The sequence below is a fragment of the Lynx canadensis genome, chromosome B3 (assembly GCF_007474595.2).
Source record: "Lynx canadensis isolate LIC74 chromosome B3, mLynCan4.pri.v2, whole genome shotgun sequence".
NCBI classification, from domain to species: domain Eukaryota; kingdom Metazoa; phylum Chordata; class Mammalia; order Carnivora; family Felidae; genus Lynx; species Lynx canadensis.
Window position 1 is genome coordinate 68,243,976 of NC_044308.2, and position 13,133 is coordinate 68,257,108.

The 13,133-nt window shown below is 40.7% G+C and overlaps 1 protein-coding gene across 2 annotated transcripts in view; it reads right to left on the reverse strand.

The window, feature by feature from the left end:
* FMN1 (formin 1) overlaps positions 1 to 13,133 on the reverse strand; it is a 394,550-nt gene that overhangs the window by 187,848 nt on the left and 193,569 nt on the right. For both annotated transcript variants that reach the window (XM_030318570.1, XM_030318571.1), the window contains one exon: positions 10,800 to 10,950. In XM_030318570.1, the coding sequence (XP_030174430.1) occupies positions 10,800 to 10,950 (151 nt within the window). The remainder of the gene's footprint in view (positions 1 to 10,799; positions 10,951 to 13,133) is intronic.

Genomic DNA, 13,133 nt, shown 5'->3' on the forward strand with positions numbered 1-13,133 from the left:
CCTTGTCCCTGGCTTCCTGGTGGCTGGGGGGCAAACACCAAGATCTCAGCTGAGAGGACTCACAGGCCAGTGCAGGGGGTTTGTACCAATCTCCTTCCACATGTACCTTTAGCCTCAGACGCCTACCCCTTCCTTTGGTGGCAAATGAATGGCTGCCGTCCTTGAGGGCTGAGTTGTCAGACATCTCCATTCACCAAGAGAATACATAATAGACAACAAAGATGTCACATGGTCCAGTTTCTCCAAGATCTTACTAATCAGTCTAAACATCCTATGCTTTGGACATTCTGTTGCTACATTCTGAATCACATTCTAAGCAACCATTGGGATGTCTCATTTTTTCCATTAGTAAGATGATTATAGTACAGAGTGATCCATAATGAGCCCCAGCTCAAGTAATGTGGCTTTCAGTTGGCTACATTTTAAATAAATCTTTCTTTGTTAATTAATGCACCTTATCCCAGTGTTGTAAGTAACATTTATGTTCCTAAACTGGGCAGGGTAAAAGAGAACCACACCCAGAGTGGAGGATCCAAAATCCTCAAAATCAACATGAATGCAACAACCATCTGAAAGCAAAGTTTTAAAGTTAGTTTTTGTGCTTGCTGTAAACTAAGGAAGTTGTGCTAGAGTCTACAAGAGAGTAAAAAGTGATGTGATAATTAGGTCATGAATTAACCCCCTGGAACTTGCAGCTCTAAATTATTTTTAAAGACCCCCTTCTCACCTCCTAGGATATTTTGCACATGCAAAATGCCTAATTGACTAATAAGGTACCTAGCATAAAAGCTAATTAATGAAAATGAAAACACTAAAACTCAGGTTATTTAGTAACCAGAGCCTGGAGCCAGATCCCAATTAAACCACTCTTGGGTGGAGGAAGGGCTCAAAATACCCAATAGGTTCCATCTGGCTATTTCAGTGGGTCAACCTAGAGCCTCATGTTCTTTCCAAATCAGCCTTTCCACTCTCTCCTTTCCATTGCAGTGAGGAGCTAAGGACAGTCCTCCTCACACAGCACTGGGGACTCCCAGGCTCTCCCACTCACATGTAAGGGGCTTGGCAGCTAAGGAAGCCAGCTGGAAGCTAGCATGATTCACTAGCTCTTCTCAGCCCAATCCCTTTTGTCATTCATTCCACCAAAGGGGCCCCTAACCTTCCAATCTCATTTGTACCCCACCCAGGAGATCTGATAATGGTCCTGGCAGAGCTGTGGCTTTTCATAACTTCTGGCAGGGGCCTCGCTGACCCATAACATGGCTACACACATGATTTCTTCTCATACTGTCTTTGTAAATTGACCATGGCTAACCTTGCTGCCCTAATCAGATCAATCAGAATAACATTTCTTTAGCTGCTGCATGCTGGCAACCTCCCGGGCTGAGGCGTGACTCAGAGTCAGGCTCAGATACCGAAGGCAAAGGCGGGTTTTTGAGTTTCTAGTGGTCTCAGGTTTCCTTTGCTTTTATCACAGTTGGTGAGCTTTGTAAGGCCCTGTGTTTACAGCCATGCAAATTAGCCTCAGCTGGAGAGAAATCAGGTCAGGCCTAACTGAAATCAAGCTCTGGGCCAGAAGGTATTTTATCAAAAATTGAAAGTGGGGCCTTGGTAGTGGGGTCAAGGCAGACTGTCCTGAGAAACACATGGACAGCTTTGTCCAGTGGAACCTGAAGGCATGGCTTGGCCTCTGGACCCTGGAAACTCAGAGAGACCGAGAAGGGCCTAATGGCGAAGGGCTGCACCAGCCAATGGGGGCTGGCCAACTTGACCAATGGCTGGTGCTGCCAGATGCATTTTTGGTTAAGTAGAGACAAGGGTGAGAAGGGACGCATGGCATCTCTGAAGGAAGAAAATTGTGGTGTGAGGTTGGTTTGCCTTTTATCCCGTGTTACTCACTGATGAAGGGCCGAATGTGCAGTTTCTTTCTACTCACACACTTGTAGACACTCAGTTTTAAGATGTGTGTGGGAAGGTGTCCACACACAGATGATCTGATATTTTGCATCTTTAAAGCACCTTTAAATTTTTAATGTTTTCATTTATTTTTGAAGGAGAGAGAGACAGATCATGAGTGGGGGAGAAGCAGAGAGAGAGGGAGACAGAGAATCTGAAGCAGGCTCCAGGCTCTGAGCTGTCAGCACAGAGCCTGATGCGGGGCTCGAACTCACGAACTGTGAGATCATGACCTGAGCTGAAGTCGGACGCTTAACTGACTGAGCCACCCAGGCACCCTTGGAAAGCACCTTTAAAAACATACCCTGCGGGTGCCCCGACAGTTACAGAAACTAAAGCCAGAGAGGTTATGTGACTGGACACACAGCTACTACGAATTACTCACCTTTAAGACAAGATCTCTGGTGCCTTTCCATGGCCATCCTGCCCATCATATTCCCTTGTCCTTCAATTCCCCAAGGACATACAGAAACTTGCTTTATTTTAGGAGCTATTGACAATCATTCCATGAGCTCCTGCACATCTGTGATTCATACAATGTGCCATGATGGTGTCAAGCAGCTCGATCTATCAGATAGTGCCTGGGTCTGAGCACAGAGATGTTGGTTCCCATCTAATTGTCTTGTCTATCTTCTCATAGGTAAAATGAAAGTTGGTGGGCCTTGAGTGTTCCTATTTGTAAAGTGGAAGTGAAGTAATGACCACATCGTTGTAATTCATCAAATTAAAGTTTGCATCTTTTGACAGATGAGACCTGAGACCCAGAGAATTTAAAGAGGTTGCCCAAAATTCAGTAGTTGGTTGAGGTCAGAGCCAGAAGTAGAACGCAGGTCTATGGACATGAAAGCCGGTGCTTCTTTCACTAAACAATGACCAGGGAATAAAATTTAGCCTTCTTCAAGTGAACTTGAAGTCAGGACTTGTAGTTAAATTTAGACCAACAGACCATTTGTCAAATAATTAAGACCACAAGCTCTGGGGTTCTTGTTAAATTCATTTCCTTACCACTTAAGGGTTGTGAGAGGCTGGACAAGTTATGTAACCCCTCTAGGCTGAAGCTTCCTCACCTACAAAATGGGAATAATAGTAACCATTTTACTGGGTTCTTGTTATTCTTAAAGAAGTTAATACATGCCAAGTCCTTAACCAAAAACCACTTACTTAGCATTAACTATTATCATCACTACTGAAATCTTTGTCATCTTCACTTGATAGACATTACATAAATGCAAGGAATTATTAAGACTGATTTCTGTCCATATTCATGTCTTAGCATGAACCTGTGAGAACACATGTATGCACAGTGTATACTGGAGATGTGTGCACTTTGCAAAGCATTTACGAGTTTAGTTGAGAAAGCATCCAGTGACCTGGTTTTGTGACTTAAATACACACACAAGGTCTTTGCCTGTTCTGGCGATAGCCTCACATCCTTCTAGCTCCAAAGTGGAGGCCAGACGAGTCACTGCATTGGCATTCAGCCTTAAATTGCTGTCTAGCCCCATCCCATGTCACAGTCTCAGAAAAGGGCCCGAATTAAGCATAAATGAATGAGGTCCAGAAAAATATATGTAAGAATTCAAAAAACTTTCTTCAACCAGGAGGAAGGATAGATACTTTAAAAAGTATAAATGGGGCACCTGAATGGCTCACTTGGTTAAGCGTCCAACTTTTGGTTTTGGCTCACGTCCTGATCTCATGAGTTGTGAGTTGGAGCCCCTCGTCAGGTCTCCACGCTGGCAGTGGAAAGCCTGCTTGGGAGTCTCTCTCTGCCTCTCTCTGCTCCTCTCCACCCCCCCCCCCCAATAAACAAACATTAAAAATATATATACATAGAACGATTCTCTCATAGCCTATCTTGTAATATCTAATCATGTTTTTGTTTTTTTTTTAATTTTTTTTCAACGTTTTTATTTATTTTTGGGACAGACAGAGACAGAGCATGAACGGGGGAGGGGCAGAGAGAGAGGGAGACACAGAATCGGAAACAGGCTCCAGGCTCCGAGCCATCAGCCCAGAGCCCGACGCGGGGCTCGAACTCACAGACCGTGAGATCGTGACCTGGCTGAAGTCGGACGCTTAACCGACTGCGCCACCCAGGCGCCCCATGTTTTTGTTTTTCAAAACAAAATCTTTATTCAAATAAATCTTCACTCCCTTTAGATATGGAAGATTTAAGAAGCTCTGTGTGTGTGAGTGTGTTTGTGTGAGTGTGTATATGAGTGAGTGTGTGAGTGTGTGTTGTGGAGGTGATTCCAGGATCAGTTACAAAAGGGCTAAGTCTGATACTTCATGCATTTTTATACTGCAATCATTCATTCTAAGCATGGGAACTATGTCAAACAATAACTTGTATTCTGCTAATACCTACAAGCCTTCCTAATACGGACTTGGCTCCCAATACTTGTCACCTTATCGTGTGGATAATTTGCTCTCATGGTCCACAATGAAGAGATTTAACACGACTCAGGAGGGTGCTGAGGGGCCGTCACTCTCTTGCAACTTCCCCTTCTCCCTGTTCTAAGAAGCGAATTTAACGTTATATCTTGGCATTCTAAGATGCCCTCTTGTGGTTGGGGGAGGTAATGACCATCCTAAGGATACTACAGCTGGCTTGAGGTACAAGTCCAGATTGTTACTGTTTTAACAGCCAACAGAGAAATATAGTTGAACTCCAAGAATAATATTCAGATTTAACATTCTGAAAGAATCATTGATATCCATACCTGACAAGCTCTAGCCACCTTTTATATATATATATATATATATATATATATATATATATATATATATATATATAAAGTAAAAGTACAACTTAACTTTTTGGGCCACCTTATTTCCAAATAAAATTTGCAAGGCAGAACATTTGTAAACGAGTGCCTGTCATGGAATAGAAGCTCCTGTTTGCTTTTGGTAGATCTGGCCAGTCAGCTGCCGTTAAGCTGAAGAACAGGAAAGCCCTTATCATTCTAGCTATCACTCAAGGAATCTGGACATAGCACCACCTCAAGATCATATATTGGTGCAATCAACACGCAGGCAAGTTATTGCACTCATTTCTATATATGATAACCCCTAACCTCACTGCTCATTTTTCAAACACATGAGAAATATAAAGGGGTTGGCAAATCATCCCCACTCCTGGGGGAAGAATCATGCACGTACCTTACCGAGGCAGCCCAGAGAAATTATCTCTGTATACAAAAGCTGAAATTATATAAACTTGGAAGGCAACAGGTTATGAAAACCCTATAAATTTATGTTCAGACGTCCAAACAATGTTCTCCTTCCACTCTTCTCCCCTCCCTGCCAAACTGAGACACCAAGTCTGGGAGTTGAGAATTACAGCTATGATCCTCGCCAAAGTGACCAAATTACAACTGAAGGCTCTTGGCTCCAGGAAGTTTCAACAGACTAGTGTCTGCTGAACCATCGCCACCCCTCTCCAGCTGCCCTCCCCCACCCCAAAGTGCTTAGGGAATAGCCTTTATCTCATTAATTCTTAAGATGTATCTATGAAAAAGGCAGAGGGAAAGGAATGATTTTATGTAACTTACAGAGGAGGGAACAAGCGAGAGATTATTTATAATCCAAAGTGAGATCGTGGCATTTCGAGACAGGAAGAACAGTGACAGGTCATGCTGATTTCTGTGAGTTGTAGGGCGAGTTTAGGAAGCAATTGGAAAGCGCACCAGAGCAGCCACTTCCCCAACAGGTACCAGGAGGACGCCTCTCAGACAATAAAGGCAGATTCCTGGCTCTGTGTCAAGGTGCCGAGCTACCTTTCCCAGGAACAAATGTACTTAGAGACCGTAGGAGTATGGCATATTGACAGGGGAAATTCTGTTCTACAGTGCAAACGACTACCTAAACCAATGTAAGATGAACTCCCAGATGTCTGCATGTGTCATTAAGGGAAGTTGTAGAATTGTATGAATCCTGAAAAACAGGAATGGTCTAGAGATTACCATTTGCAAGTAGTTTCAGGAATGGACACACTAATGTTTTAAGACTCCTCAACAACCTTGGGAATGAATGACGTTCAAGAATTTCTTCATAAAACGTTCCCATTAGTCCATAAACTAAGACGATTAATACACATTTCTAGGAAATAAAGTACTTTCATAAGCATGATTTCATTTCATCCTCATAACAAGCCTGTAAAGAGTTGCTATTCCCCATTTTATAGAAAAGCAAACTATGGGAAAGTGAAATGATGCGCACAGAGGTTATCAGGGACCAAAAAAAAAAAAAAAAAAAAGGAGCTGTTACTGAGTGTTGGTGGTGCTGACAGGAGCTGATGTTTGCAGCTTCCATTCTCAGTTTGGTGACTGCCATGTCAAAGTAGCAGAATGGTCTGGTGTCACAAATGAGGATGGGATGGCACATGCCTGAGTACGTAATACAAATCTGTGTTAGTATTACAGCTAATATTTATTTATTTCACATTTTCATTCATTCTTGAGAGACAGAGAGAGACAGAGCACAAGTGGGGAAGAGGCAGAGAGAGAGGAGACACAGAATCTGAAGCAGATTCCAGGCTCTGAGTTGTCAGCACAGAGCCTGACTCGGGGCTCGAACCCATGAACTGCAAGATCATGACCCGAGCCGCAGTCAGACGCTTAGCCAACTGAGCCATCCAGGGGCCCCTACAGCTAATATTTAAAATAGTTGGTAGAGTCAAAGGAAAACAGCTCTAAATCTATATATATATATATATATTGTTGTTGGAGTGATACCTAAAGCCTCTTTATTCTAAGATTTAGCTTCCTATTAGAAGATTGACTTTGAAAAAAGAAAAAACTTGGGATGATTTCACAATGTAGGAAATACTTTGGATTTGCCCAAGTGTGCCTGTATTTGTTGATTTTAATAATGGCCATTCTCATTTATAGATGTCGGCTCATTCATCCCAACAAAATATGTGACCATCGTCGATGGGGCAAATTCATGTTTAAATTAAGGGGAAATGAAGGCACATCCTGAGGCTCTTGTACATCCTCTCAAGTGTCTGTCACTATTAACATCTTTCCAGTTACAAGTGTGCAAACCCTCAAAGTCACGTCACCTTCCCAGGTCTTAGTTTCTCGAGTGCCAAATGAGGGTACTGAATTCGGTGGCTGGGAAGGTGCCTTCTAGTTATCAGATTAGAAGATATTACAGAACGGGATCCCTGCCCCACTGAAAAGTGTATGTATCTGTTTACTGACAGCCACCGCTGGCGATGGGAACTTCAAATGCTCCTAGAGAAGGAGAAATAGAAACCAGTATCTGAGTTTGAGTTCAGTGGAATCTTAACAGTTCTGACAGTTCTTTCTGAACAAGGAATGCAGCCTGCACAGAGGAAGGAAGACCAGCTCCACTTAAGAGGTATTCACATAAAGGTCTCCATGCTGGCTGAGCCCCTACAGCCAAGATTCAGAATGCTGGAGTTTTAAATCTCCAACATACGCTCCACTCCAATCACTATAAACAAGACCGATTTGGCCAGGGTTCTTCCTGGTCATCTTGTGTGGGAATCATGCTGTGGTTAAGCTGATGAAGTTGGCCTCTGATGCTGAAACTCCCCAGCTGCTCAAAAACTCTGTAATTTACTTTCACTTTCATTTTAAGAGAAACAAACAAACAAATAAAAAACCTGGCTCTGAGAGGAGACCAAGGAAGCCATCTTGATGCGTGAAATCTGACCACGGGCACGGAGAGAAGGCTCGTAAGGGACAGGCTTAGAGCTTTTGGCATTGATTCAGTTCATTTTTTTAGTTTAAGACTTAAAATCTCAGCCCTAATGTAAGTCACAAGCTCACTGAAAACTCCGACCAGTCTCAGGACCAGAAAGCCCAGTAGATGTACATGTCTGCCTCTACCTCCAGAGAAATGTGAAGACTATATATGTGCACAGATTCTACAGGATGCCGGCAACCTTGCTGCTCAGAAAGATTAAAGAGTTCAAATGAAGGGTATTTTCCCCCTCAGACAGGGAAGCAAAATAAACATATCAAGTACTAACTGCCTTAGTGGAAATCCTCTGTTGAATAGGCAAACAATTATGAGATAAGAAATAAGAATAAACAACCAAATGCTTTGATGTTTCAAAAAAACAAATTCTTTGATGTTTTAAAAATACTCATTTGCCAAAACAGAAATAATTAGCTTTATGAGTAAACAACATGTTACCAAGCATCCAGAGGGAGAAACAAAGGGGTAATACCAATCCGAGAAGAAAGAGAGGACAAAAGTAAGTTTAATATGATATTGTGTAAGAAAACATTCAGTGGAGTTCCTGGTTAGCCAGAAGAGGCTCCCTGGAAGAGGTAAATCTAGGCTAGCTTTGGAATACAGACATTCTTCTTTGGCTTTTCATACAGAAGCAATAGTCTTCTGTGTCTATAGATGGTATTTAATAAACCAGCTGGCCCTTAAAGCACATTTATCTCTATCTTGTATGAATCTCACTGCATGCGGATACATGATATGTATACATATATATACTACACATATAGTACTATGTACATATAGTACTATGTACATATGTATAGTATATATATGTATATATATATCATGTATTCACATGCAGTGAGAGTATATAGTATATATACTATATATACTAGTATATATACATACATATATATACATACTAGTGTATATATATATAGTGTATATATATACATGTATATGTATATATATATACATGTATAGTGTATATATATATACACATGATATGCATATATATATACATATCATGTATTCGCATGCAGTGAGATTCATACAAGATAGAAATAAATGTGCTTTAAGGGCCAGCTGGTTTATTAAATACCATCTATAGACACAGAAGACTACTGCTTCTGTATATATATGTATATATATGTATATACATATACTATATACTATATATAGTATATATGCATAATATATATAGTATATAATATATATATTAGTTGACTCCTTACCAGTAACTGATAGTTTTATTAGAAGAATTCGAATTGTTTCATGCAATATGTCCTCCTAAAAGAGTTGAGCTGATATTTAGTTATTTTTAGCATCACATTTTTATTATTTTTTTAAGTTTATTTATTTATTGTGAGAGAGAGAGAGACGGGGGAGGGAGCAGCACACGTGAGTTGGGGAGGGGGAGAGAGAAGAAGAGAGAAAGAATCCCAAGCAGGTTACGCATTGTCAGCACAGAGCCCAACGTGGGGCTCAAACTCAGGAACTATGAGATCATGACCTGAGCCAAAACCAAGAGCTAGACTTAACTAACTGAGCCACCCAGGCTTCCCGGTGTCACATTTTTCTCATGAAAACATAGTTGCAATGAATCTGACAGGTGAAAGACTTTGATCATGATTTTCATTCGTAACTCAAGTCAGTGGGAGAACCTGATTTGATTAACAGAAAACTGGACTCGGGTTTTGGTCCTATTTTCCCCTATAAGGCACACTGAGTTCATAATCATAATATTACTTGAGATAGGAACTGATGGATGAAGCCTGCTATATAATTTAACAATAAAGCGTTGATGATAACATCATTCATTATTACACTTTTCAAAACATTTCCTTCAAAATCTGTTCAATTCAATTTCACAACATCCTGGTGGGTCAGGTACACTCAGATATTGTTAATCTTGTTTTAGAGAAAAGGAAAAAATATGGCCTAGAGAATACAGATGGGCAGCCCAGACTCACAGAGCAAATCAATAGCAGAGCCACAGGTGAACTATACTTTTTCCCCAGCACAAGCTATGCTATCATCAAAATGCTAACGCCTAGAGATCACAGCAGTGACTTCAACAGTAACATGACGAGAGTAGCCGTCATTTGTTGGGGGCTGACTGTGTCAGGAACTGTGCTGAGCAGGACATATCAATTACCTCATTTAATAACTACTTACAATAACACTGTGAGTAGTCATTACCTCATGTCGCAGGGAGGGGATGGGGCAAAGAGAGGAAGAACTTTGAGGCAGGTTGCACAGCTGGCACCTGGCTCAGCTGCGATTCAACTTCACATCTGCCTGATGGCGTGGGGAATCTTGAACTTGCTCTCTGTTGTAAGGCTGGCGGCCTCTGACTTCAAGTCCCCAGGTCATTGCTCAGAAGTCAACTTATCCAGGAGAACTATTCTGAGCACTCCACTTAAAACTGCAGCCCCGTCCCAACCGTGCCCGAATCCATCTTCCGTACCCTGCTCTATCACATGGTTCAATATTTTGTTCGTAATGCTGATTGTTAATATAAGTGCCACAGGCCAAGGTTCTTTGGGGTTTTCTCACCAAAGCATCCCAGATGCTCAGACCGTGCTATCCGATAAGACTTTTTATAATGACACCTTTTTAAATCTGTGCTATATGGTAGCTGCTAGCCATAAAAACAAAACTGAAAAGTAGCAAGTGACAATGAAGGCCTGAATTTTTAATTTTATCCAACTGTATTAAATTTAAACAGCCACATGTGCTTAATGGCTACCACACTGGACCACATGGGCCTAAAGCAAAACCTGGCATAGATACACTCCCAATAAACATTTGCTAGATGAACGAAATTATACATAAGTGAATGAGTAAAACATTTTCCATAGAACATGCATACTAGTTTCACTAAGTGCAAATTAAATTTTGTATTTTTTTCAACAGAATAGTTGGAAAAAAGTCCAGATTATTAAGAAAATAGTTTGAAAATTCGGGTATGCCTGCAAGAATAAGCACAGATTTCTCAAACTACTGACTTCTTTTCGTCATCAGTGACTTAAAAGCTTCCAAAGCTTCCAATCAGTGACTTAAAAGCATTCCAATTCAATAATGAATTCCCATGTATGACAAAAAATACAATTACTATAGTCACCCAATACCTTTTTGACCTTGTTCTTTTTCTCATAGGTCTCTGACAGAGGCTTTTTCTTCTGCTGAGTTGTGTCTTTGGAGAATAAATACTCAAATTCACTAGTATCCCGAATATCAGGTTCTTCTAAGGAATCCCATAAGGTTGGTGTAGCATTTTGGCTTAAAAGAAAAAAATGACAAGTTAAATATTAGAATCAAAACAGATGAGAATAGAATATAGTAAAATCTCTAATTCACTTTATGACTCATTTAAAAAAATGTGTGTGTATGTATATATATCCTAATAAAGCTGGAAGAAAAGTTTTTTGTGCTGTATCTTTTTTTTTAAGTCAAAATATACTATAGAACATCAAAGCCAACACACATTTCTAAAACTGAATGATCATTAGATGCAATCAAAAAGAAAGAGATCTAGAGAAAACATGCAGGACCAGAAATCCTGGGATTCACATAATCGAGGCCATGTAAGCTGTTTCTCCCTCAGTCTGTGGCATTTCCATGGTAGGTAAAAATAGGCATTACGTACATGCTAAAAAGATAACCAATTCTGGGACATTCGTGGGATAATTCTTGTTTTTATTATTTTTTTAGAGAGTGAGCAAGTAAGCGAGAGGGGGAGAGGGAGAGAAAGAGAAAGGCACTGGGCCCAGCATAAAGCCCAAAGAAGGGCTCGATCCCATGATGTTGGCATCATGACCTGAGCCGAAATCAAGAGTCAGATGCTCAACTGAGCCATCTAGGCACCCCATTAATGGGATAATTCTTAATAACAATTCTTAAGCAGAATAAAATTCTTCACCTTTTCCTAAGTTAAGATTTACCTTCTTGTTGGACTTCTTCTAATACTTTTAAAAGTGATTTTTAGGATTAGCTTGGGTCAACTCAGGGCAGGACCCATAATTTGTGAACAGACTGAGCTCATTTAGAAGTACTTGATTTATAATACTCCGCCCCAACAACAGTATTAACAATGAAAACAAACCAAAAAACTCCACTGAACCAGTCCGCACAGGGATTTCAACTAAAGTAGCCATGGGGAGGCTGTGCTTTTGTTTTTGTTTTTTGGTGTTTTTTGTTTTTTTTGTTGTTGTTGTTTTTTTTTTTTTTTTTTTTTTTTTGTCGTCAAAAAAACAGGGGCACCCTGGTTTTGAAACAAAGAAAGGGAAGAAGCTATGGAAAATCAGGTATAGAAAAACTGCCTCTGAGAGTGGGCTCAGAGAGGTTACCATCCAGGCTTCTTTTAGTCAGAACACATTTTCCCCCAAATGTCTACTTTCTTATTTTTAAACACATTTAATACCCATGGACAAACATAATATTTCATCTACACATTGTTTTTCAAATGTAAGTATGTAGTATGATCCAGAATATTTTTAAGTACTTACCCTTGTTTTAACATGTATTTTCTCCATCACTGAAAACTAAAAGAACTCTTACTACATGGGATGGTCCACACAATTTTTTGATGCTAAAAGGCAATTTTCATCATGTTCAAAACAGGTGGGAAGATGGACTTCTCAGACCCGGGTGTTCACATTTTGCTATATGTCTGCCTTTCCCATGAAATATGAACATCTTGATCTGTCCAGATTCACTTCTCTCCACTTTTTATTATAATTTTTCCAATATAATATTTGAGCCATTTAAGAGTATATGTGTGACATGTACAACATATAAGAGTATAGTGAATACCTGTGAAATCATCACCCAAGAGCTAGAAATTTCCAGTGAAGTACATCCATCCATGTGCTCCTGTCCTCCCCCACTCACTTAACTCCCATTTGAACAGGAACACCATTAATTTCAAGGGTTAATCTCAGCTGCACTACGGAAGGGGGTCTCGATGGCAGAAAAGAGCCAGGGGATTTTGGAGCATGCAGCCTGTTAAGGGCTCCTGGTCTGGGCCTCAGGGAGGTTCTCGGAAGCTGAGGAGAGGGTGTGCAGAGAGAGATGGTGTGATGCATAAGGGCAATTGTTCAGACCCATCCATTCCACCCCCCCCATTCCCCTCTCATCCCTGCACCTGTACTGCTTGGCCCCAGCCCCAAAGACTGTGAGCCCACACTAGTATGACTAGTGTTGCAACTCACTTCTATTCTACAGTAAACTGGCTTTGACAGCTTGCACGCTTTATCACCATTTACTACACATTGTTTCTGTGGGAAAAGGCATTTCCAATAATGAAGAGAAGAATTTTGGAATACTACCTCTCAGTGAGTTGGGAGCAATTGGCATTTGGTAGAGGAGTAACAAGGACTCACTCACAATAGACCATCTCATCTGCTATAATGATCAACTCCTTTCTCATCACTGAATGTAAAATTCTAGCTCAAAAGAAGAGG